At 39.0% G+C, this 27,444-nt stretch overlaps 1 protein-coding gene across 1 annotated transcript; it reads right to left on the bottom strand.

Annotated features, from left to right (window-relative positions):
- Positions 1–1,440: 1,440 nt before the first annotated feature.
- On the bottom strand, positions 1,441–25,453 carry ptpn11a (protein tyrosine phosphatase non-receptor type 11a). Its single transcript, XM_057819500.1, has 15 exons — positions 25,138–25,453; positions 23,331–23,453; positions 18,990–19,184; positions 18,733–18,925; positions 17,895–18,014; positions 15,609–15,722; positions 15,425–15,521; positions 14,018–14,115; positions 13,810–13,953; positions 10,941–11,072; positions 10,651–10,873; positions 10,429–10,580; positions 9,790–9,908; positions 9,626–9,713; positions 1,441–7,868 (listed from the first exon to the last, which is right to left on the bottom strand). The coding sequence occupies exons 1-14, from the start codon at positions 25,149–25,151 to the stop codon at positions 9,644–9,646; spliced, it is 1,794 nt and encodes a 597-aa protein (XP_057675483.1). The 5' UTR covers positions 25,152–25,453; the 3' UTR covers positions 1,441–7,868; positions 9,626–9,643.
- Positions 25,454–27,444: the final 1,991 nt, after the last annotated feature.

Genomic DNA, 27,444 nt, shown 5'->3' on the forward strand with positions numbered 1-27,444 from the left:
TCCTCTCCTTGGCCTCAAGAGACAGCTCTCTTGTTGGAGCCATAATTCTTGTGAATCCATTTGGTCCAGCAGCCCTCCAAGGTGTGATAATTGCACTGTTTTTAACTGCTGACTAACGAGCAGATCTAATCTGAGGCAGGGGCCCAATTAAGGAAAGAAAATTGACTGGGTGTGTCTGTATTTTCTACTCAAAATGGCGGGATTCCATTTTTTTCCCCTTCAGAATGGAGTGATTCTATATTTCCCTGCACTTGCTCCCTGAAAATAATATTTACTGACCACCACAACGTTTTTGATTCATTTCTTTTAGTGTTTATGAATTCCAAGGAGTTGCACTTTTGAACTAATTCATTATTTTTTTCAAACATTTTATCTGAGTTTGCTCTACATAATAAAATGTCTGAGTGAGTGCTCGTCCGAGACTGGTGATTCCATACATTTTGCTTCGGGTTGTATATAACAATGGCAGGGTATATGGTGGTAAAGGATAGCTTGTTGAGGACAGGACAATGCCATTGTTAGTGGCGTAAGGCAATGCACACAAGAATAGGTGTCGATAAAAAGCTACCTCTGGATCAGGTCGGCTATAATAAATAATAATGGGAGATTTGCGTTATTTATTGTAATCTATGATTTGTTTTTTTAATGTTTTACAAGTTAGTATTGTTGAGAAACTAATTGCTGACTGTGTACTGTAAGTCCCACCTCTGGTTATGTGGGCAATTGCCCGTGCTGTGCAGAGTATAGCCTAAATAATTGTAAATTGTTGTCATAACATTGATACCATGGATATTAGCTGAAATTGAGGCTTGTAAGTCCCACAGCATGGCAAGTGGGCATTTGCGTGGTGTTTTCAGCACCATTTTCTGCGTATGTTCCGAAACCTGTGCCCGTCTCATCATCCCTGCGCTGTCATATGTACTTTGCGTTCCGACACCTTATGATATACAAATTAAGCACTGCCCTTCCCCCATTCATTATAAAGATGGAAGTCGATGCTAAAGCTTTCGCGCAAATTCTGCAAAGATGACAGAGCAACAGAGACAAAACGGGTTAAAAAAAACTTCAGACGAACGTTAGCAATGACTATGTGAACATACATAAATTACAGGCTACATATGCTGTAGTCTGTAACTTAAAAAATATTTTATAAATGTGTATACTACGTTATTATGCTGGTGAAAAAAAAAGGTGTAAAGTGACGATAAATCTTTCTTTAAAAAAATAAAAACAGCTTAGGTTTCTGACAAAATTTACGACACCACATGAAGGTAGCACCAATTTACGCATGTCAAAGTAAGTCCAACAGAAGGTCTGATCCATGAAAAGTCCTAACTGGATCAATATTTCTAGTGTCCATGAAAACAGTGCATCCGCTCATAATTTCAATCCGAAAATTGATCGAGAAGTTTAGTTCATTGTGAAAAATAATCAATGCAAAACACAGTGGTGAAATTAGGCAAGAGCTCGCCATTTATTCATAGTAAGGACGTTAACGTGGTTAACTGCATTTTTTTTTTCAACTTTTAATATTTATAATAAACTCTTGTATTGGTCGTGTCTCGTGTGTGTCAAGAGAGAACAATATGCATATACATACACTTGACCTTCATGGCAAGTAGATATGTTATCTTTCACTAAGTACAGTCTGCTCATGTACAATATACACCTTGAAAAATAGACTTGAGTTCTTTTTTTCGCCGACAAGAGTCCCGTATGAGTGTTAAAGAGCTGTGCAGTTGCGCAAAAGGCACGTCCGTGAGTTGACGCGTGGTTTCGCGGTGAAGGCGGAGCGAGGAAATTTTCAGGCCACGTTTGAAATGATCGGACGACGAGAAGCCCGATAATGTGCGTTAGCTTAGCCTCCATTTGGCTCGGTGGTCTGCTTATTATGTGGTAAAATTATTGCTTTTGGCGCATACTGTAGCGCGTTAGGGCCAAGGAATTATGTTGAGCTAAGTCGGGAAGCTTTGTCGAGACAAAAAGTAGAGCTTTGAAGTGATTTTTGTACTAAAGAACTATGTTGGAATGAGTTGAGGAACCTCATTGGCATACGAGTTGCGCTTCACCACCATCTCAATGAATCTGGAAGCTAAGGAACTTAGCTGAGGGAGCTCCAATTAGACAATAGTCGTAGTTTAGTTCAATTTTAGCCCCAAGGATCTATGTTGAAATAAATTGAGGAACTTGTGATTCAAGTCACGTTTTGCTATTATTTTTAATTCTGAAGCTGAAGTGAAAGTTCCAATTAGACAACAGTAGTGCATTACTAGCATTTAATTACCATAAATTTTGCACTATAGAGGCGCATCTGACTAAAAGCTACCACCTGCCAAACTTGACACGAAAACAACATTTGTTCATAGATAATCCGCACTGGACAATAAGCAGCAGCTGTCCTCACTGTATTAGATATGTCCTCACCAAAAGATATTAACCGGTCACACTTATTTTAACAGCGGCATCATATGACTGTCATAAGGCCCAATGAACGACCTTGAAGCTTTGAACCAATTGGCTGCAAAGCTTCATTGCTTCAAGAAGCTTGATTTGGCCATCAGTGCTCCCTTGGGGGCGGGGGGCAGTCAACCTCTGCTGCCTCCTGGTGTCAACACTGTTGTTGTCCAACATGCCTCCTAGCATGCATTGCAGCGCTACAGACGTAAATAACAATCAAAATTCATGTTCTGTACTAATTATTTCTTCAGTTACTCTTCCAGTTGTTTCATTAATTGCTAGTTATGGTATTTGGTAACACTATTTGACAGTGGCGCCATTAGACTGTCGTTAGACTATCATAATTATGACATGAGACTAGTGCTGCAACTATTAATCGATTAACTCGAGTATTTAATTAGGATAAAATTTTCACATTAAATTTTGTTGCTTCGAGTATTCGGTTAATTAAAGTGGCGATATAATGGTTTATTTTGAAAGTGTTTGCATTTAGTTTTATTCATTAGGGTGGATCCACTGCCCTCTGGTCTGCCTCATTTCACATGGCTGAATCCGACTGCACCCTGTTGAGACAAACATAAGCTAAGTTTTTGTTTGAGCTAATGTTTTTGAATTCATTCGTAATTCAGTTTATAAATATATTTAGCAGTTTTTTGTAGGAATATGTGTCTGAACTACTTGTTAAGAGCATTGTAAAAAAAAATAACATTTTATAGCATTGAAGCTAGAGGACTTTTTCTAAATAAGTTAGCCAATTGTTTTTTGTTGTACAGAGATCCTTATTTATTTTTACCGTTTGAGGCTCAGCTCAGGTATTTCAATTTTTCATCTTCCTTATCCGATTCTTCGATTATTCAAACTAACTAGTTCATCGATTAATCAACTACTAAAATAATTGATAGCTGCAGCCTTACATGAGACTGTCATGAGCATTAATGAATGCTTATAACAGATGTCATTTGGTGTTATCCGGCAAATTATCTCACTTTTAAATGGATTTCAAAGATCCGAGCTGGACATAAATGGAGTTAATGACATAATTTGCCGGATGACACTTATTGACATCTGTCATAAGCATTCAGTAATGCACATGATAGTGTCATGTCATAATTATGACGGTCTCATGAAGTCACTGTCAGATGAAGTGTTACCTATTACGCCAAATAAATCAACAAATAAGCCGCACTGGACGATCAGCCACAGGATTCAAAATTAAAAGTAGCGTCTTATAGTCCGAAAATTACGGTACAAGCAACTAAGCTGAAATAAACAGAGGAATTTTGAGATTAAAGCACCTTAATGGATTCTGAGTGCTGAGAAGCTAGGCTGAAGTGAGATGAAGTGCACCGATTACAAACAAGTGCCACTTCATCACCATTTTAGTGCGTTAAACGATAATTACACATCCTGTTGTCGAGGATGTCAAAACTGCACTCACTACATGTATTAGTTTTCTTCCGATAAGAATGTGATCTACTAGTGTAGACAAAAAGCATATTAGTTGACAGTCCCGGAACAGAATCTCATAAATGAGCTGGCAAATTAGCTTTGCATAACTTCTACGGCATTTTTGTTGGCAAGTGCTTTTCGCTGTTTTAGTGCGGTAGTCTTAAACTTGCGGGCCAAAGGATGATATTCTGCGCCTTTTCAGACCTTTTTTTTTTTTTTTTTTTTAAATGACTACAGAACAACCCTGCATAACTCAGATTAATTTCAGTTTTCAACGATCTTTGTCAATCTTACTGGTGCACGATAATTATTGGTCCGATAATAGGAATTATGACGTCATCCCGATAAATTCATTAACATAATAATAGGACCAATAATATGTACAATAATATGCATTGTGCTGGCACACTAGCATGGGAAAGCAGTTGACCATTTGTGGGGAATTGCTCCCACCTGCTGGTCAGAATAATTGGCTGCATCTATTTTTTGCTACAGTAGTTTGGTTCACATTACAAGCTCATTCACATACACATTGCGGTGTCTAGCAGTAGCATTGACAATTGTGAATGCTTTCTGTTACGTTTCCACCTCGGAAATATATGTAAGTATTTTATGTTTACTATAACATATTGATGTGCAACATATGTTTACTTCTGTGGTGAAGGGTCATATGTACAGAACTTCATAAGTTGTGTTATAGAAGCCAGCCAATGCTTTAGTAACTCAAGCTAGTGTGCTATGCTATACATATAATAGTTGTGTATATAAGTGTATTGTGCAGTTTGTTGTATATTGAGTATGTGTATTTTTCTGTTGTACTTTCACAATATTAAGACAAGGGTCTTCCCATAAAAGCAAGAAAGCCTTGTGGTTTATGGAAGTGCATTCATTTTTAGATGGCTGTCGGGCAGTGCAGAAGTGAAACGCACTGTTTTGTTCATGTCATTATGAAAAATCTGGTGAGATCAAAGGCAAATCTATGTTGAATCCACCACTAGTTTTTTGTTTTTTTTTTAAACCTCCAGGTGCTCAAAAACACAGGTTATACATTTAAAAAATTATATATTTATTAATCTGTTATTGATATCGGTATCGGCTTTGAGGAGCAGGAAGTTATCGATATCGGTATCGGTTCCAAAAAATGGATATTGTGCACCCCTAGTCAATCTGTTACAAATTAGGCCACAAATTTTTTTGTGATCCTCTGATTATCAAATATTTCATTTTACAATTTTTATTTTCTATTCAAGGAAAGGAAAACTGTCATATTTTTAATTTAAAGGGAATTTTTACATTCTAATTATTTTCACTTTACAGATTTTATTGAAATGTTACTGTAGTGAGAAACATGGTCAATGCACCTGATGTACTTTTGTACGACAGTGGGCCAGATCTGAACCCCGGGCTGCCAGTTTTACAGCCATGATTTGGAAGATTACTAGTCCATTTTTTATTTAAATATTTAATATAAGTTTTTTTTTATGTGGCCCATACTATTAAGCAGCCCCGCATTCTAGTGTTTTGACTCGTTTTAGCGCATTTTCCTTGCTGGGGTCTTAGTGTTGGCTTGCGGATAGAGGCTCGCTAAGCACTAAGCTAAGCAAAGAGCATATCGTGCTTCTCGTCACCTTTGGCGAACACATGGAGGCGGCGGCGGCAACGGTACGCGCAAGGCATTTAGTTGTCAAGTATGAGTATTGAAACCAGATGTTTACAGTCACTAAGGCTTGGACGTTCATACCGTCAATGGCAGCCAATGCTTCCAATCGGACTAAAGTTTTTTTTTTTTTTGGTCAATTAAGATGATCAAAATATATATTTTCTTGCTACCAGTGATGACTCCATGGTGTTAAATGCGGCACTCGGAAATTGCACCCAAGGATGAACCATAATGACATCCTGAACTAAGTAAATTCTAGTCACTCATTGTTCCAGCTTTGAACAGCTAGAATTATTTTAGTAATCCTAATTGTGCTAGAGGTCAAACATTTCGAGACCATTCCCCATTTAGTGGTATGAGAATGTGTCTTTGTACATTGCATGTAAACTTCTGGTTTCCATCGTATATTGGGAAAAAAAAAAAAAAAAAAAACATGAGTCATACACATAAAGTTTGTGATACTGCGTTTTGGGGTGAAATTTCAGGATGAGTCATGTGCAGGCAAATTAACTCATTCACGACCAGTTCGGACGACCTGGATGTTTACTGACCTCAACGCCGTCGCTTTAACAACTTCACTGAGTCAGTAGCATTGAAGGCATTAGAATTCATGGATTAATCGCAAAAAATTGACAGGTAATTCTATCCTTAACTGGTAACACTTTATATTAACTATCCGTTTACTAGTTATAGATCATTAGTAAACTGTTGATAAATGATTTATTTATGATTTGTGAAGTATTTGTTAACAGTTTGTTAAGCATTTACAGGGTGTTCTTAACCTGAAACACAGTTTGTGTAGAAACGTTTCAGGTTTTTTGGCATCTTTTCAGGTTAAGAAATGCCGTTCCGCCAAAAGAAAAGGCATTTTGATAAGGCATTTTGCAGGCAGCGCTCATGTTGCACATTTATGAATATCTGCAATAGAACCTTCTTTGTATATTTAACCAATAAAACTTATGACCTTCAACATAAACTGTATATAGTTTTATTAAGATCCATCAACTAGCATGGGCATTTAGAATGGGGTCAACCATATTGGAACACCCTGTAAACTGTTAACAAATACTTCACAAATCAACAATAAATCATTTATCAACAGTTTACTAATGATCTATTAACTAGTAAAACGGATAGTTATTATAAAGTGTTACCCATTAACTCTTTCAGCGTCATGGACGATGGACTCCAAGTCATTATGGTCTTTAAATGAGTGTCACCAGTAGACGTCCAATCCATTTGAAGTAGGAGGGTTGGCAGCGAATGAACATTTGTCCATTGGCTGCAGCCCCCCCTCCCCATTTCAAATGGATTGGAGGTTTACCGCCATTAATGGCAGCCAGTGAGTTAATTAAATTAAGAGTTTAACCAATTTAAACTGTGCACGTCTGGCTAATTATTGACTGATTGATCCTTCGAATAATTCTGAGATTAATCAGTGAATTTTACAGTTTACCCACCGCACAAAAAAATCTAAATATTGTGATTAATCTGAATCGTATAGCCATCAATAACACTTCAACATGCTAATTGACAGTGAAATCTGTTGAATAATTTTGCGGTTGATCGGCAAAGATGAAAGGTTATCATGAACTCTTTCAGTGCCATTGACGATAGATATCCAATCATGTGCTGTGAATTGAAATGAGCTTTTCACCATTACACGTCCACTCCATTTGAACTGGGGGGCTGGCACTGCAGCCCACCCAGTTCAAATGGCTGGACCTCTATGGCCACCCTTGTACTTTCATTTACTGCCAATGATCACGTTTCAGTTAAACAGACATCAGCTCCATTTGGATTGCCGTCTCTCAAACAATCAATGGCAGCTGATGAGTTAGTCGATACGTGACCTGCGATTGCCTGGCAAACACCGCCTGCCGGCGCTGTGAACACTCGCTGAAATTTCATTCCAAAAGTCAAGGTCCCAAAACCTTTGCGCGTAATGTACAATTTGCACTTGAGAACGAACGTTTGCGCTCGAACGGACGTTCGGCGGAGGCGATGTGAATGTAAAAGGACGCGGGTTTGTCTTCAAGGCAGTTGCGGCGAGGTCAGGAGTCCAATTGTCAAAGTTCAAGCAGAACTTTTTCTGGCACAATCAACAAGTTTTGCTTAAGGTCAAAAAGATGGTCAAAAAAAATATAGAAAATGGCTGTTGGCGTTGATGAAACACAAACTGGTTGGGTTTGCTCGGCGGGAATCGGGCGCCGCCGTGTGGTTCGGCGTTGAACTAGTTCTCGCCTTCTTCCTTTCTTGTTGTCTGCGGCACTGCGAGGCTGGCGAAGAAACGGTCAGGGGCCTGCAGGGGAAGCGTAAAAGCGTTAGGCATTTATCTCACTACTCATACTTCTGCACCTCTGATTGGGGTGAAAGTCTTGCTTTGACACCATTTTGTGGCATGTCAGTGCCTAAAAACAATGTTGAGCAAACGACTAATTTTTTCCCGATTAGTCAGCAAATTATTTTTTGCGAGTAGTCGACTAATCGAATAATCTATTTTTTATTTTTTTTATTTTTTACTAATTTAGCAATGAAATTTTTGTTGATGCTTATTAATTCACAAAAACATTTTGGAACACTTAAATTCTTTATTAAAGTACAAATAAACATAAATAACAATAATAAATCACAAATAAACAATAAAGTCAAATGCTGATAGCATTAACTAGTGCAAAAGAATGGAATGTAAACAGATTAAGAACATGATTCAAAGCAATTCTCAAAAAAAAAAAAAAAACTAGCATTAATATTATAGTATACAACTATATATAATAGTATTATAATAATTATTCATTGCCAATCAGATTTTTCATAAAGGGTGTCATTTTAAAGCTATTTTTAGTGTGGAATCTGAATTCTGAAGTATGTGGGATTAACTCCAGAAATCATTTCATTCAATCATTTATATGACAAACATGACGTGCATTTATTTTGAAATGTTCACTGCAAGTACTTTCGCTAAACCGCTAACCGTAAGCTTTACACTCCGCAAAAAACTAAACTAAACAAAACAATACATTTTGTCATTTAATGTGGTGTCAGTAAGAGATTGTTTTTTTTCTTAATTTTTTCGTTTACACATGCTGTTAACCAGCGATTTCTCATTTTTGAAGCATCACCTTTTAACCGCAAGTACACGTTTAGGAGAAGACTCAATGTTTTATAGCAGGCTAAAGTAGGTTGTCTTTTTTCCACATTAGCCTCAATGTAGCAATGCTAATGTTTACAGTGTTTAATATAGATGTGTTTTCTTATTTTCTATGGCTGAACTTTAATTCTACGGCGTGTTGATGATCAATAAACATTTGTGAAAGGAACTGGAGTCTCATATGCCATCACCATGCACGCAAGCATTAGGCGATAAAACGCAGCCGTGAAAATTACCACCCTCAGTTTTATTTACCGTGCAATAAATGGACTCACTGAGTATCGCGGCAGGCATAGCAACAATAGTTAGTTAGATGGACTTATAGTTAGTTAGATGGACTTATGATCTGCCAGCTTGTTGTCTCCTGTCGTCTTCCAAAATAACAACTGGGTGACGGCGCTTTAGGGTGTTCATTCACAGCCCACCTGCAGCCTGGTATGCAAGCATTGAAGAGACAGGACACAACAGTGTACCCTCGTTTCATTGAAATAAGTCAATGTTTTGGCCATTCTGGTGCGCTTTTTCTGGCTTTGTGCCACTTACCCTGCTTGCATACCGAGCATCTGACATGATCAACTTTCCACGCATATGTTTTTTTCAACCCTTCATTAACCGTCGACGGGATGTGGTCATCGACGCATATCTTCGACTAGTCGGGACAGCTCTACTTGCTAGCTAGCATAGCTATTCTCCTAGTCCAGTCCGACTGCGTCATCACCTCCAGCGTGCATTGCGTGCGTAAAACATGGTGCCCTCCGTAGGTTAAAACATGTACTACTTATTACAGATATTTAAATCAATGGCAATAATATATTTCTAATAACAATCTTCGTAAAATAGAACATTTGTGGCTTAGTAGAGCCCAATAGTCTTTTAAGTCAGAGGTTCCCTTTACCAAAAAGACTCACATGGTGTGGAGGCGGATCTCATCTGAAGCTCTTCTGCTGCTGCATCAGGCCGACGTTCTCGTAGACTCGGGAGTTGTCCTCACGCATGCTGGGCAGCAAGACGCACGCGCCAGGTGAGCCGACGGCTTAGGGGAGTGGGTTGAATGGAGCCAGGTCTTACTTACTCTGCGCAGGTGGGCGTGGGCAGCGGCGTGCATGGGGGAAGTGGACTCTGCTCGCCGCCCGTCAGGTCCGACAGAGAATACTTGATGTTGGTGTACTCGCGACCTTTGATCTTACTTTTCTGGGACACATAAAAAAACAAAAGAAACCGTAAACAATTGATTTAACCATTTCTCCCCGAAAAAAATAAAACAAAATCAAATTGCTATGATACTTACTGCAATTTTTTGAAAAGCTGTGGGACGTATTGTCCCAACAGGAGTGAAAGGGTTAAAAAGCAACTCCCAAAAATATTTCTCATCAATTTTTTAGAACAACTGTTTGCCAGAAAAATTCCCTAAATCATTTGTTGAGCCTCTTAAATGTTCCTTACCGTGTTAGAAGTATTTCAAAACCTGTTAGTCTTTGTTTAGTTTTCATCGACGTCCCAATCTGAATTGAAATTAGTTTATCACTATTGGACGTTCAATCCATTTAAAGAGGAATAGACTTCTATGGTCGTCAATGGCGGTAAATGAGTAAAAACTAAAATTGGCACGCCATTTCCAAAATGTTTTTCTAGCGTGTCAATATTTTCTCAGCAGCTTTAAAGATATTTGAATTTTTTTTCAAACAAGTACATATTTTAAAAATTTGAAGACCTGCTCCTCCACGATGCGCCTCTGAAGCGTCTCGATGTAGTGTTGCACGGCCATGTAAATAAAGCGGTATTGAGCCTCTGTCTGCACCATTCCGGAGCGCTGGGAACGGACCATCTGGATGCTCTTGGGAACGTCGATGTCGCAATCCACGCCTGAAACGAGCACGCAGACGTCACGCGCGCCCAACACGTGCGTGCTCCACACGCCAGCCGTCCTTCAGACCTTTTTCTCGGATGACGTCGATGAGAATGTCGATGACTATGAATGTTCCCGTGCGCCCGATCCCAGCGCTGCAGTGCACGGCGATGGGCCCGGCGTCCTGGATACTCTCCTGCTTGAGGTTGACCTCCTCTAAGAAGTCCAGGACGCCGCCGGGGTCAGCTGGGACGCCGTGGTCGGGCCACGCCCGAAAGTGGTACTGCCACACCGTGCGCTCCGTATTGCCCTGCGGTGAAGGCAGAGACTAGAAGACTCTGCGCCAACCGGCCAACATCCGTTCGTCTCCCGCGTACCTGACCCACTTTGGAGAGTTTGAGTTCTCTAAGGATGTAGTCGTGCGCCGAAGTTTCTCGGACGTTGCGGACGCGCATGGCGCCGTATTCCTTCAGAGCAGACATCTCAGGCCAGTACTTGACGCATTTACTCTGGTGATGAAAAAAAATATATATATGATCACATCATTTAAAATAGACATTCCTATCAAACGTAACAAATAAATTGAACACATTTCGCTGCCATTGAGGCTACTAGGGGTCCAATCAATTTTGACAAGGAGGGGCGAATGAATGTATGCTCTCAAAAATTTTTTAAAATATTTACTGTCCCCCCCTTTTTTTAAAAAACGAATTTAAAATATTTACTATTTATTCCCATGAAAAAATATGGAGCCCCTAAAGAGACATTGGCAGAAATAAATTTAAAGAATCTGGTGCGCACAGATTGTTTCTGGTGCGCACCAGAAACTAACTGGTAAACATTAGCATTATATAGCATTTAAGCTAGCGGACTTTTGCTATGCGAGTTAGCCAATCGTTGTAAACATTAGCATTATATAGCATTTAAGCTAGCTGACATTTGCTTTGCGAGTTAGCCAATCGTTGTAAACGTTAGCATTATATAGCATTTAAGCTAGTTGACATTTGATTTGCAAGTTAGCCAATTGTTGTAAACGGTAGCGATATATACTGTAGCATTTGAGCTAACAGACTTTTGCTATGCAAGTTAGCCAATTGCTGTAAACAATAGCATTCTATAGCAATTAAGCTAGGGGACTTTTGCTATGCAAGTTAGCCAATTGCTGTAAACAATAGCATTCTATAGCAATTAAGCTAGGGGACTTTTGCTATGCAAGTTAGCCAATTGCTGTAAACAATAGCATTCTATAGCATTTAAGCTAGGGGACTTTTGCTATGCAAGTTAGCCAATTGTAAACATTAGCAATATTTGGCATTTAAGCTAGCAGAGTTTTGCAATGCAAGTTAGCCAATTGCTGTAAACATTAGCATTATATAGCATTTAAGCTAGCGGACTTTTCCTATGCGAGTTAGCCAATCGTTGTAAACATTAGCATTATATAGCATTTAAGCTAGCTGACATTTGCTTTGCGAGTTAGCCAATCGTTGTAAACATTAGCATTATATAGCATTTAAGCTAGCTGACATTTGCTTTGCGAGTTAGCCAATCGTTGTAAACATTAGCATTATATAGCATTTGAGCTAACAGACTCTTGCTATGCAAGTTAGCCAATGGCTGTAAACAATAGCATTCTATAGCAATTAAGCTAGGGGACTTTTGCTATGCAAGTTAGCCAATTGCTGTAAACAATAGCATTCTATAGCATTTAAGCTAGGGGACTTTTGCTATGCAAGTTAGCCAATTGTTGTAAACATTAGCATTATTTGGCATTTAAGCTAGCAGAGTTTTGCCATGCAAGTTAGCCAATTGCTGTAAACATTAGCATTATATAGCATTTCAGCTAGGGGACTTTTGCTAGCAAGTTTGCCAATTGCTGAAAACATTAGCATTATATAGCATTTAAGCTAGGGGACTTTTGCTAGCAAGTAAGCCAATTGCTGAAAACATTAGCATTATATAGCATTTAAGCTAGGAGACTTTTGCTATGCAAGTTAGCCAATTGCTGTAATCATTACCATTATATAGCATTTAAGCTAGCCGACTTTTGCTAGCAAGTTAGTCAACTGCTGAAAACATTAGCATTATGTAGCATTTTAGCTTGGGGACCTTTGGTATGCAATTTAGCCAATTGTTGTAAACATTAGCATTATATAGTATTTAGGCTAGCGAACTTTTATTATGCAAGTTACCCAATTGCAACAATTCAACAATTGGCTAACTTGCATAGCAAAAGTCTGCTAGCTTAAATACTATATAATGCTAATATTTAACAGATAGTTTCTGGTGCATACATGAAACAATCTGGTGCGCACATGAAACAATCTGGTACGCACCTGATTGCTTAAAATTATATTTCTATTATTGTCCCTTTAGGGGCTCCGTAAAAAAAAGAGTAAAACAATATATTTTTTAAATGTTAATAACTTTTTAAAATTCAAAATAGGAAAAAAGAAACAGTAAGTACCTGTTCTGTTCATGTAATTAAACAAAAAAATACAATTAAAATGATCAGAAAGGGCATTTGGACAATTTTCATCGACAGATGAATTTATCAACATTGCTTGGTCGGAAAATTATTCTGCATACTAAAGCCACAGCAGAGTGTAGAGTGAAGGGAGCGTGTCGGGGAAGGGGAGGAGGTTCTGAAATACCCCTTTTTCCCTAAAAAAGGAGCTGGTGGCTGTTCCAGGCTAGTGCTTGGGTTAGCACCGCTTCTTTATATTTTAATCAAACAAGCACTGGCCAAAGGAGCTCAACAAGCACCAACTCATTGCTGGGCCAGACTAGGGCCAGCGAAGCAACATCTGAACTCGACAAACTATGACTGCGGCTGGTTAAGTCATAACTCAACGTCAAATGGTGGTTGCAAGTACGGTGGGGAACCAGTAGCTATTTCCGTGCTACTGCTAGACTTGACCTCTACCAGCTGACTACCGTTCGTTCACAGCTCCTTGTTGTCACGATAACCCCGCTCCCCGTCTGACGTAGTTGGTGCTTCGCTGTTCCTTGTCTGGCCCTGCAACAAGTTGGTGCCTGCCCTACGCACCAGTTTTCAATCGATTCAATCAATGAGTTTTTCAACAGTCGACGTCCAATTTGTTTGAATTGGAAGAGTGGCATCGAATGAATGTTCGCCGTGCCACTTCAAATGGATAGGACAACTAGCGCTGTCAAGGGCAAAGTAGCAATGAAAACATCCGAATTGTAGTAAAACAATCAAGAATGGAAGAAAGTTGAGTGTCTGACCTTGCCTCTCTCCACCTCCTTAGTGGTCATGACGATGACCCGCGAGTTCTCCTGGAACACCATCCTCCAGAAGTCGCTGATGGTGTTCTGCAGGCAGCCCTGTGTGGCGATGTACGACTTCCTGGGCTTGTTGTCCTGCTCGGGCTAAGCACGATAACACAAGTTAGCAAGCGGGAGCGACCGCGTGCGGATTTACCCTGACATTTACCGCGCTGGGCGACACCACCGCGATGATGTTGGCGTTGATGTAGTCAGAGCCAGGCTCATTGGGGTCGCCGTCCGTCAGGACCACCCGCGTGTGGTCGACTGGAAGCCAAAAACAGGGTAAACAATTGGTCAGCGCTCGCCACCACGCGCTGATCATGTCAGTGTAAATATCTTATAAAAAGGGAAACCTGGGCCATCAATTTTATCAACTTACAAGCATCTGGACCTTTTGGAATTTCTCACATTTCCGCATAAAATCACCATCAAATGTATCTGATCTTTGTCAAAATCACACAGATGAAAAAAACAGTCTGCTTTAACTAAGCCCACCCAAACATTTATAGGTTTTCATATTTTGATGAGGAGAGTATGCAAACAATGACAGAAGGTGGAAAAATAAGGTAACCATCTCATTTAATATTTTGTGCCACCACCTCCATCCTGATAAACTTTTAAATTTAGTCTTCCATTAATGATTGCAAGTTGTCCAGGCACTGAGGCAGCAAAACAGCCCCAAATCATGATGCTCCCGCCACCATGCTTCACGGTTGGGATGAGGTGGTGATGACGGTGAGCTGTTCCATTTTTCCTCCACATGTTGTGTGTTACACCCAAACCAACTTTGGTTTCATCAGTCCACGAAATATTTTGCCTAAACTTCTGTGGTGTGTCCAAGTGCCTTTTTGCGAACATAAAACTAGCAACAATGTTTTTTTTTTTTTTTTAGACAGCAGTGGCTTCCTCCGTGGAGTCCTCCCATGAACACCATTCTTGGCCATAATTTTTCATATAGTTGATGTGTGCACAGAGATATTGGACTGTGCCAGTGATTTCTGTAAGTCTTTAGCAGACACTCTAGGGGTTTTTTTTACCTCTCTGAGTATTTTGCGCTGAACGCTTGGCATCATCATTGGTGGACGGCCACTCGTTGGGAGAGAAGCAACAGTGCCAAACACTCTCCATTTGTAGACAACTTCTCTGACTGTCGATTGATGAACATCCAGACTTTTTGAGATGTTTTGTATCCTTTCCCAGGTTTGTACAAATCAACAATCCTTGACCGCAGGTCTTCAGGCAGCTCTTTTGACCGAGCCATGATGCACATCAGACAATGCTTCTCACCAAGACAATACTTACCAGGTGTGTTCTTTATAGTGGGCAGGGCAGCTTTAAACCACTCATCAGTGATTGGGCATACACCTGACTTAAATTGCTTGGTTAAAACAAGTTTCAATTGCTCTTTAAGTCTAAGGGTTCACTTATCCCCCCCGCCTTCTGTCATTGATTGCATGCTATCCTCATTATAATATGAAAACCTATAAATGTTTGGGTGGTTTTAGTTCAAGCACTGTTTTTTCATCTGGTGCTCTGAGAGAATATCTACACTATGCTTATGTCGACCACTCACAAGGCAGAATATTCTTGTATCGGTTCTTGTTCTTGTTCTCGGCCCTCTGACCCTCTTTGCGGCTGTAGAGCAGCTTGCACTCCTGCTGCTGTAAAGTCTGTGGAGAGGTGGTGAGGGGTCATTCAAAAAGCACACAAAATACAAAATAATTAATAAATAAATGAGCAGTGCATGAAGGCCACACCTCGAACTCCTCCCAAAAACCTTGCTTGACTTTATCTGTGGCCTCCGCCAGCTTGCTGAGTTCCCGCACTCGACTTTCGATCTCGGCCGCATTGATCCGAGTGGTGTTGAGGGGCTGTTTGGCAAGAGAAAGCGAACAAAGAGACCAAAAAAAAAAAAAAAAAAAAAAAAAGTTAAAAATTCCGAGTTTTTAGTTTGGATTTTTTTTGCCAGAAAAGTACCGACATTTCCGGACTATAAGCCGCTATTTTTTTTCCTTCATTTTGAATCTTGCGGCTTATAGTCCAGTGCGGCTTATTTGTTGATTTATTTGGGGTCATAGATAACACTTTATTTAATAATGGCAACATACGGCCACCATAAGACAGTCATAATTATAACGTGACACTATCGTGGGCATTAATAAGTGCTTATGACAGAAATCATGTCATGAACTCCAGCTCTGATATCTTAAATTCATTCAAAAGTGAGATAATTTGCCGGAACAACAACGAAACAACTAGAACAGTAACTGAAGAAATTAGCACAGAACATGAATTTTGATTGTTGGACGACAACAGTGTTGACAGCAGAGGTTGACTGTCTCCTCCGAGGGAGCAGCAATGACCAAATGAAGCTTCTTGAAGCAATGAAGCTTTGCAGCCAAAGCTTCATGGTGGTTCATTTGGTCTTATGATGCCACTGTCAAAGTGTTACCGGTTAAAATCTTTTGTTGTAAATCTCTCATAATACAGTGAGGACAGCTGTGGCTTATAGTCTAGTGCGGCTTATTTATGAACAAATACCGTTTTCGTGTCAAATTTGGTGGGTGGCAGCTTATAGTCAGGTGCGCCTTCTAGTGCGAAAATTACGGTAAATCTAGCGACCACTTATTCAATAAGTTATTACACGTTTGCTTCTTTGACAAGTTATGACTTTGTATTTGGTGGCTGACAGCACAAATGTGGGTGAGAAAATGATATTTAAAACACTGATTATCATATTATTTACTTTATTTTCACGTAACGTCACTTTTTTTTTTTTTTTTAGCTTTTATAGGGCAAGTGACTATTTTTAGTAATTTGGGAAAAAAATTAACCCTAAAAAGATCTGGCACCCACATCACATTTCATGTAAGCCAGAATATTAACATTTGTGATGCAAGTGAAGTGTTAGACAAGTTATACGATCAATTACTATTATTATTAATGAATAATAGCAATTATAAATAAATAAAATGTTGTTACAAACATTTAAAAGGAATAAAAACTGAAATACACTAGTTAAGGCCCCCTAATAACACTCTGAAGTTTTTTCATAGTATTTAACTTATTGCCTACCATTGAACAAGGATAGACAATATATCCAATTCATTTAAACTGGGAGGATTGACTCACTTTTGCGCCATTGACAGCATTAGATGTCCAATAAACTTTGAATGTCAGAATGGACTGGATGTCATTTGAAAAGATACCTCTTTTTCTGAAAATCTTGCTGTATCATTTTCTTCGATACAATAAAATCAGCGCAGCCATCAAAAGTAAATTCCCAACATTTAGACCCACCAGCTTTTCTAAACAAAATAGCAACAATCCTCCTACAACAAAAATACTTTCAAAAGTATAAAAATCTCATGAAATAAACTATGTGTTTATGAATCGAAAAATGGAGAAATTGCTTTTCATTACTTTATACAGTTTAGTGCTGCAACGATTAATCGATTAACCCGAGTAATTCGATAAGAAAAAAAGGGGAATTAAATTTTGATGCTTCGAGTATTCGTTTAATTAAAGTGACGTTGTAATGGTTTGTTTTCAAAGTGTTTGAATTTAGTTTTATTGATTTTGGGTGGATACACTGCCCTCTAGTGGCACCAGTGCATATGACATAACTCATTTCACATGGCTGAATCCAGCCGATCCCAGTTTTTGTTTGAGCTAATGTTTTTTGAATGCATTTGTAATTTAGTTTATAGGTATATTTAGCCATTTTTAGTAGGAATATGTATTTGAACCATTTGTTAAGAACATTGCAAAAAAATAATAAAAATAAATAATTTTGCATTTTAGCTAGCAAACTTTTGCTAATGTAAGTTAGTCACTTGTTCTTTTGTTGACTCCTCATTTATTAATTTTTAAAAAAGAAATTGTTTGAGGCTACGCTCAGGTATTTTAATTCATTTTTTAAATGCATTTATTGCCTTTTTTTAAATGAAAGTGCATTTTATAGCATTTTAGCAAGTGGACTTAAGCTATGTAAGTCGCAAAAGGTTTGGATGTATGATATTTGATGTGACAAAGACAGCTACCTGCTTGAGCTGCAGCACGGTGCCGAGGGTCTCCACCATGGGGTTCTTTTTGTAGTGCTCCACCAGGTCTGTGAGGGAGTCAAACTTCTCGCCGCCGCCAACGTCATACTTCAGGTCGTGCTGGATGGAGGAAGAGAAGCCGTTACGCTCGCATAAAATACAAGCACAATCATCACAAAACTGGGAAAAATATACAAGGCAAAAATTCCAAATATTAGTTATAAATTTACACAATTTAATGGCATAAACTTTTTGGCAGATTGACCTGTTAACTTTGACGGTAAATGCAAAATTATCCAAAATATCTATCATTAACTGCCAATTATAATTTGTCAATGGAGGATACAATGACCTTCCAATAAAGTGTTAATACTCTCAAAAATGTATTATTTTTTAGATTTTTTTTAAATGAAAGGGACAAAATATTAAATATTTTCTTAAATTTCAGTTGTGTTTTTTAAAGTAAAACAAAAAGGAAATATTGTCTTAATACATTTTATTTACATTTTGCTGTTATTCAGACAACAAAAAACAGATTCTTTTTATTTTCAAAAAAAAGGAAAAAAAAAAGAACATTCTATTGATTTTTAATGTACTTGTTTACGAGTTAAATTTTTTTAAAGGGGAAAAAGACAGGAAATGTTGTATTTATTGATCTTAAAACTGTTTTAGAATTTTAATTGATTATATGAAAAATAGTACATATTTTCTTTTTAAATAAAATTGTTTATTTATTTTTATCTTTTTCTAAAAAAAAATGGTAAAAAAAAAAAATCATCAGCAATTGGCAATGGCAGCCAATGAGCCATTTGAAAAGACGGCACTGAAAAAGGCGGACCTGGCATCGGATCATGACGTGCGTGACTTTGGGCTTGCTGTCGCTGCTGTCAGTCTTGTCGTCGCCCGTGCGCACTGACAGCACAAAGTCTCCAGGATGACTCTGACTCTCTCGCACCAGGAAGCTGCCGTTTTTGCCTTTCTCTGTGAGGAGCTTCTCAGCCTCGCGGCCCGACAGGTGCCCGTGGAACCACCTGGAACGCAAACGTGACCGTTACAATCAGAACGCGGGGGACGACTGACCCGCGTCAAACTCACCTCTCAGACGTCGGGTCGGCGCAGTTGAGGGGATACTTGAGCTCGATGACATCGCCGTTCTTCTCCTTCAGCTGCCCGTGGTGCTCCATGTAGTACTGCACCAGCTCGGCCAGAGTGGCGAACTTCTCGCCGCCGTACAGGTCATAGTAGTCGCCGGTGTTCTGGATCTTGATGTGGGTGACGGCGCCATTCCGCCTGCATTTTGTCAACAACGCAGACATCAAACTTGAGGGCTACTACAAACCCTTATTTTTATCATTGATTAATTGAGAAAAAAAATAATAATAATTTTTATTATTGTCTCGGCACATCACTTGTTTCATAATGCGAACCAAAAACGATGCGCTGAGAAAAGTAGAACTAGTTCATTAAGATTAGGGATGTCCCGATCCAGGTTTTTGCACTTCCGATCCGATACCGATATTGGTTTGCACTTCCGATCCGATACCGATACTGGCCGATACCGACCTATCTGAGCATGTGTTAAAGTTTAAAGTTATTTAGCCTCCTTACCTAGTTGTCAGACTCATGTTGAAAAAGGTTTTCGTACCCTTGATAACAACTAGCTAATAAGATAACAGGTGACATTTGTATCGATAAAGTCTCTCGGTAAATTGGGAGACGGTAATGTAAATGTAGTGTGTTGAAGGTGTGCCGTAAAATGCGGACTGGATTTTAGGGAAACCGAAGCAAAAACTGGAATGGATTATGTAAATCAGTGCGCTGGAAAACCCGGACCGGAGTTTTAAAAAACTGGATCGGAAGTCTGGATCGGAACTTTTCCCGTGTTCCGATCCGATACCGATGCGCATTTTTTTGCCCATATCGGCATCCGATCCGATCCAAATATCGGATCGGGACATCTCTAATTAAGGCGAATCATCAACTTTCATCCACGACTACAAAAATCACAATGCAATTCATACTCAAAAAATTAGCTCCTTTAAACAGGATTAAAAACGCTATTGTTTACTAGGGGTGTGCCATCTTAGGCACCCCACGATTTGATTCGATTACGATTCGATTATTGATCAATGATCACGGTATTGACGACGATCACGATTATCGGTGCATCATACATTACTAATAAAGCAGCCAAACAAATTTATGTCCTTTATTTAAAATATCCTAATGATTCAACAGGAACGATGGAAACATGCCCATACAACAAAAAGCTGCCGTTGCTGCTTTTTTTTTCTCCCTCTTTCAAACAAGAAAGTGCAAAAACATTAACCATCCTAAAGGCAGTACTTATTTCTAGAGCTGTTAAAATTATCACGTTAACGGGCGGTAATTAATTTTTTAAAATTAATCACGTTAAAATATTTGACGCAATTAACGCACAAGCCCCGCTCAAACAGATTAAAATGACAGCAGTGTAATGTCCGTTTGTCACTTGTTTTTTGGTGTTTGGCGCCCTCTGCTGGCGCTTGGGTTCAAATGATTTTATGGGTTTGGGGAGTGAGCATGGTGTAATTATTGACATCAACAATGGCGAGTTGCTAGTTTATTTTTTGATTGAAAATTTTACAAATTTTAATAAAACGAAAACATTAAGAGGGGTTTTAAAATAAAATTTCTATAACTTGTACTAATATTTATCTTTTAAGAACTACAAGTCTTTCTATCCATGGATCGCTTTCAGAGAATGTAATAATGTTCATGCCATCTTGTTGATTTATTGTTATAATAAACAAATACAGTACTTATATACCGTATGTTGAATGTATAGATCCGTCTTGTGTCTTATCTTTCCATTCCAACAATAATTTACAGAAAAATACGGCATATTTTATAGATGGTTTGAATTGCGATTAATTACGATCAATTAATTTTTAAGCAGTAATTAACTCGATTAAAAATTTTAATCGTTTGACAGCCATACTTATTTCTCAACATGCCTATATAAAACACAGCTGAACTTGAGATGCTCTTGTCACAATAAGGTGCGAAAACATTAGCTGTTTCAAAGGCAGTACTTATTTCTCTCAACAATACAAAAAATTGTACACTGGTGGAATGAATTCCACATTTTCTGGAAACAAAAACTCTTTAGAAATAAGAGTTCTTTTAACTAATATACTTTGATTTCACAGATTCCTGTACTATTTTGCATGTTTGTACTGTACCGCTGTACTTCATCCTGGTTTTAAACAATCTGCATCTGGAGTAACTTTTGTACACCACCAAACAACGCCCAAATTGACATGGAAATACATGTTAGCAAAGTTACTAATTAGCATAGCGCTCAGCGCTTACTAGTAACATCTCAAAAACAACAACAATAAAAGCGAAACAGTACAAGAGGGTTCGTGTACTCACCTCTGATAGACGGACACGGGACTTAGCAAAACACTAGGGACTTTTTCAATTAACACGACTTGAACTTACTGCTGGACAACTGAAAGACAAGGAGCAATGAAATATCTCTCTTCCCCTCTCGTTCTAAAAAATACCTTGCGCACAGAGGAGGACCCAAAGCGCGACCGCCGGGTCCTGCCTGTCTCATACACAAATTTCTTTCGATTCTTTTGAACAAGAATGCCGTATTTTTCGGACTATAAGTCGCATTTTTTTTTTTCATATTTTGGCTGGGGGTGCGACTTATACTCAGGAGCGACTTATGTATGAAATTATTAACACATTATGATATCATTTCACATGTTATTTAGGTGTTTTGGAGTGACACTGACGGTTTGGTAAACTTGTTAGCATGTTCTTTATCCAATACTTATCTAAATAACTCTTAATAGCTATGGCCACGTTCGCGTTCTGCCTTTGGCAATTTGTGTTCAATTGTACTATTTACTTTTTTATATTAAAATCCATGCTTTTAGTTTGTGGCGCTTTCACGCCCACGTGGGGGCCCACTCGCACTTGTTTACCCGAAGAAGAGCGCTCACACGGCAGAAGAAGACGGACAGCTACGTAGCTGTGAGTGAGTGGTCGAGTTAGCGAGAGAGAAACACTGCTGCGAACCGACGTTGATTGTTTATGCTTTTAAAATATCTCTACAGAGGCAACGCCTGTGTGTATCATCCTTTCTGTTGTTGTGCGTTTTCCACCCGCGATCGGACACTTAGAGCCAGTTGTGTGGTTGTTTTAACGATGTGCTAATGCTCGAGAACGCATGCTAACCGTTTATGTCCTTGCTGTAAAAGCACCTAATTATCATTTATTTACGTTGATGCGAACCTGTTTGGTATCGAGGACCAAATTGATTTAAAAATTATACGGACGACCAGCATCGTCATTTGGGAGTTCGCTGTTTAGCCAGGACCGAGCCGTAGCGTCCTGGTGAGGACAGTATATTCGCATTTCGTTGTTCATGCACTGTACATTTATTCAGCATGTTGTTCTCTATTGTATTTTTATATTAAATTGCCTTTCAAGATGACATATCTGTTCCATGTGTTGAAATTTAACAAGTAAATTTCCCCCCAAAATGCGACTTATACTCCGGTGCGACTTATATATGTTTTTTTTCTCTTTGTTGGGCATTTTATGGCTGGTGCGACTTATACACAGGTGCGACTTGTAGTCCGAAAAATACGGTAAATCTCTCGCTCAGTAACTTCAGCTGCATCCATCATAACGTTGTGCGTCCGTTAAAGGTGTTCGGGCGGCAGAAGTGTCCGTCTTGAAATTTGTGCCGCTACTAATGGCTGTCATAAAGTTATTAGGGAAAATCATCGTTTTTGAATATTTATGAATCGTAATCGAATCGTCTCGTGTCGAATCTCGATGCATTTAATAAACGATTTTTTGCACACCACTATTGTTTACTACAGCATATTCAGAACTGTCTCTATTGTTCAAACACCATATTGTATGACTTTTCGCTTTCTATCCGTTGATTGTTTTTATTTGTATTTATTGTTTTAATTGTTTTTATCACTTTTGTGTATCACTTCAGTTGATATTTCTTCATTTTGTCTTGCTTATTTCCATGTGATGTAAAGCACTTTCAATGACCTTGTGTTCAATATAGACTAGAGCTTTAAGAGAATTGACATTGAGGATTTGGACCACTTCGAGGTCAACTTTGTCTCTAAACAATTCATTGACTACCAAAATTGTTATTGAATCATTTAATTATTAATTAGTCGATTCATTATAGTGGCCCCACACCATAGAACATTTTTCAGAATAAAAAAAAATTGCGGTTTTATTTTCCTGACTGTGATAAACGGACTACCAATGCTGTCGACATTTCAGTTCTGTTCAGTAAACAAGTTAAATTGTGAGTTAAATGGAGGTTTTGGCAGCGAATTATGTTTTAACACCACTTTTGAAGCAACATTTGCAAACACTTTGTAGGTGTTCTAGCACCTCCCTCACCTCACTGACAAGGTGAAGTCTCCGGGGTTACTCTTGCTTGGTCTTGCTAAAAAGCTGCCGTCCACGCCGCGAGTCAGCAGGAGGTTCTCCGCCTCCACCCCAGTGATGTTGGGGTGAAACCACCTGGAGAAAAAAATAGACGGAAACAGAAGTGGAAAAGAAAATTACATTGGTCTATTTTACTGCTGCTAAAAGGACAATCTTTGTTGGCAGATTTTCTAACGTTGCACCAATAACAGTAGTATTGATACCGAAATGACAGTAAAATAATGTCATCGGTATCAGCGACTACTAAGAAATAACGTGCTTGTGTGCAATGCGTACTTTTCAAAATCTAGTTTCCAAATAGACGCCACCATGAAAAAAGGAATGCTTGTCGCCCTTCTCGTATGATGACATGGAACAGCACCAAACAAAAGTTCCAGCATCATCACCTTGTCCAATGCAGATTCTTGGCTCTTGACAAGGTGATGACGCTGGAACTTTGGTTTGGTGCTGTTCCAGTGAGAATTACAAGGACGACTGCCTGAAGAAGACATCAAAATCCCCTCAGTCCTTGATGATATGGGGCTGCATGTCAGGCAAAGGCACTGGGGAGATGGCTGTGGTTAAATCTTCAATAAATGCACAAGTTTATGCACAAGTTTACATTGAAATTTTAAACAGCTTTCTTATCCATTCAATTGAAAATATGTTTGTCATTTTCCAAGATGACAATGCATCATGCCACAGAGCTAAAACTGTAAAAGCATTCCTTGGAGAAAGACTTATCCAGTCAATGCCATGGCCTGCAAATAGCCCAGATCTCAACCCTAATGATAACCTGCTGTGGAAACTGAAAAAAATGGTCCACAGCAAGGCTCCGACCTGCAAGGATGATCTGGCAACTGCAATCAAAGAGAGTTGGCACCAAATTGACGAAGAATACTCATCAAGTCTATGCCTCAGAGACTGCAAGCTGTCATAAAAGCCAGAGGTGGTGCTACTAAATACTAGAGATCTGTTTTGATCGTTATTTCTTTGTTTGTTTCTCATGATTCCACATTTTTTTCCTCAGAATGGAGTGATTCCATACATACTGCACTTGCTCTACAAAATTAACATTTATGGACCACCACAATGTTTTTTATTCATTTCTTTTAGTGTTTCTGAATGCTAAACAGTTGCACTTTTGAACTCATTCATTACTTTTTCAAGCTTTTTATCTCAGTTTGTTCTACATGATAAAATGTCTGAGTGCTCGTCCGAGACTGGTGATTCCATACTTTTTGCTAGGGGTTATATTTGACGTCTATCAATGGCAGCCAATGAGTTAAGACTCAAAAACAACACCACAAAATAAAAGTATTTTGACATTTTTTCGTTAAACACCGTCTTTAAATAATTCCGCAGCAATCAAAATATCTGTAAAATAGATCAGCTGACTAACTATGACAGCCTCAGTTGGATAATATGTAATTAGTACTAATTGGGAGGCAAGAATTCCAATATTTGACGCTGTCATCCACACAGCTGTGCTCTTGTGACAAGCTAGCACTGTTGCAGTTTGCCTCGTTAAATGGCGCTTTTCTTCTCTAACATAAAGGCGCTCATGCTTGCCCCTTTTGCCACACAACACTGGCATCTTCATGAACCGACCATGAACGTTCCATAAGACAAAAGCTAGCAAGCTTTTTTAGAGCATTCCTACACACAAACAGAAAAACGTAGGAGACACTTGGAGGTTATTTAGCGAAACGTTGGCTTGTTAACTCCCTCCTAAGGCAGTCGGCCTTCGGCGGGCGTTGCTTGATAGACAAGCACTTACCTCCGAGATGTCATTTTTGTTCACTCCTCACTTCCTTTCTTACTTGGCAGCTAGCGGTAGCTTCCCAGCTAGGTAGCTAGCAGTAGCTTCCAAGCTTGGCGGCGAACCTCGGCGGCCGTTTTTCCCTCCTCCAGTAGCCGAGCAACGGCGTTCATCGGCTCATATCCGACCAATACGCGTGCCCGAATCACGGCATCGACAAAAAAAAAACCGGGGGCAAGACCTACGTGTAAAGTTTTTAGTAGGCCCGTCCCGGAGACTTGAGACCCGAGTTGATTGTTGGACGTCACCAAACCTGCGACAAACCAGAGGGGTGCTTCGTATTTGTCGCCCGGTGCGGCCGTCTAACAGTGTTGCTGGGAAACAAAATGGCTACGGAGGTTCCGGGCGACGGGGTGAGATAAATGAAAGACTACTCGAGTTTTCCCTCTCCGCATGTACCAAAGAAGTTATGTTTTCTATTTTGCAGGGCGGAAAAAACGTAATTTTATAAGTAGGGTGTTATTTTCAGGAATCTGACTTTTTTCTGAGAATCCTGATTTTCTAGAATTTTCAGAATAAAGTTTGAATTCTGACTTGAAACTGAGTAAATTCTGACTTTCTGTGACAAAAGTCAGAAAGTGAGAGTAAAATCAGAAATCTCACTTTTGAAAGTGACAATCCTGACAACTGTTTTTTTTTCCCCCGGAACCAAATCCCAGGGCCCCAGACTAACATTTTTTACTAGGCGCAAAGTGGCCCCTACCGTAATTTCCGGACTATAAGATGCTTCTTTTTTTCCTTCATTTTGAATCCAGCGGTTTATAGCCCAGTGCGGCTTATATATTAATTTATTTGGGTTTGTAGGAAAGGCTATATTTGACAGCCGCGTCATAAGAACGTCATAATTTTGACGTGGGACTATCATGGGCATTACTGAATGCTTATGACAGCCGTTATTAGCATAAGCGAATTTTAAGGGGGGGGGGCAGGCCCCCTCCTGGTGGACAAAAAGTGTCATTGCATGTAATTGACTTTCCTATATATATATATATACAGTGATACCTCAGCTGATGAACGTTTAAGCTCACGAACTTTTCGCCTCAAGAACATTAAATTCGCGAGCATATAGTCTTTGCTGACGAACTAGTTTTCAGCGGACGAACCAAACCACGCGGTTGAACAGCACCACGAGAAGCTGACGCACGCTCACGGCGTCCCAGTTCGTCCCCTCCCTTTCGTTGAGTGCGGACGTGGTTTGTGTTTGATAGACATTTTGGACCATATTGAGTGTACTTTTGCTATTATGGGACCGAAAAAGACCCCACCACAGGCTAGTGTTAAGCCTAAGAAGACATTAAAGAAAATAAGGTATATTTTTGTGTAGTTTTAAGGCTTATTTAGTAGAAAATTATGTTTTATAGGGACCTGGGAGTGGATTATTCTCATTTTAATGGTTTCTTATGGGAAATAAATGTTCGGAAGACAAACTTTTCGCCTTACACACACTTTCTGGGAACCAATTATGTTCGTGAGCTGAGGTATCCCTGTATATATATATATATAAGTTGTAAAGCAATAAACCCGCAATAAAAATGAATAAAATGACCAAAAAAATATACTGTATTTTTATAATGGGTGAAAGTTATTTTTCAAACAGATCATGTGACTAGCAACTTAGACGATCATTTGCTTTGCATATAATTAAAAAAAAAAAAAATAAATAAAAAATAGGGGAGGGCAATTTTATTTTTCCAATGATTTTTTTCTTTTATTGAAAATATTTTTTGATTGAAGCAACTTTTTTTTGGGATTGAATGATTTAGACACAAATGTCCTTATTGTATGTATTATATGTACCACATTCAATGGATGACGATCTTGGCGAAAAGTATTGCCTAAGCAGCCTGATTTAGAATTCCCCCCAAGAATGATGGGAAACAAAACACACTCATTGTCAATTTATTATTATAAATATTCTTGCAAATTAATTTTATTGCTGTCAATGCGTTTTGGGGTCATCAACATGTTTTGCCCCCCCTGCCCTGAAAGTCAAACTCCGCCTACGGTTATTAGGTGTCATCCAGCAAATTATGTAACAAACTCTGTTTATGTTCAGCTTGGATCTTTTACATCCATTCAAAAGTGAATTAGTTGCCAGATTAGACAAGATGACATCTGTTACAGTATAAGCATTCATTATTGCTCATGACAGTGTCATGTCATAATTATGATTGTGTAATGACAGTCTTATGGCGCCACTGTCAAATAAAGTGTTACCAAATGCCATAACTAGCAATTAATGAAACAACTGGAACAGTAACTGAA

This window comes from Corythoichthys intestinalis, chromosome 17 (genome assembly GCF_030265065.1).
Source record: "Corythoichthys intestinalis isolate RoL2023-P3 chromosome 17, ASM3026506v1, whole genome shotgun sequence".
Taxonomy (NCBI): Eukaryota; Metazoa; Chordata; class Actinopteri; order Syngnathiformes; family Syngnathidae; genus Corythoichthys; species Corythoichthys intestinalis.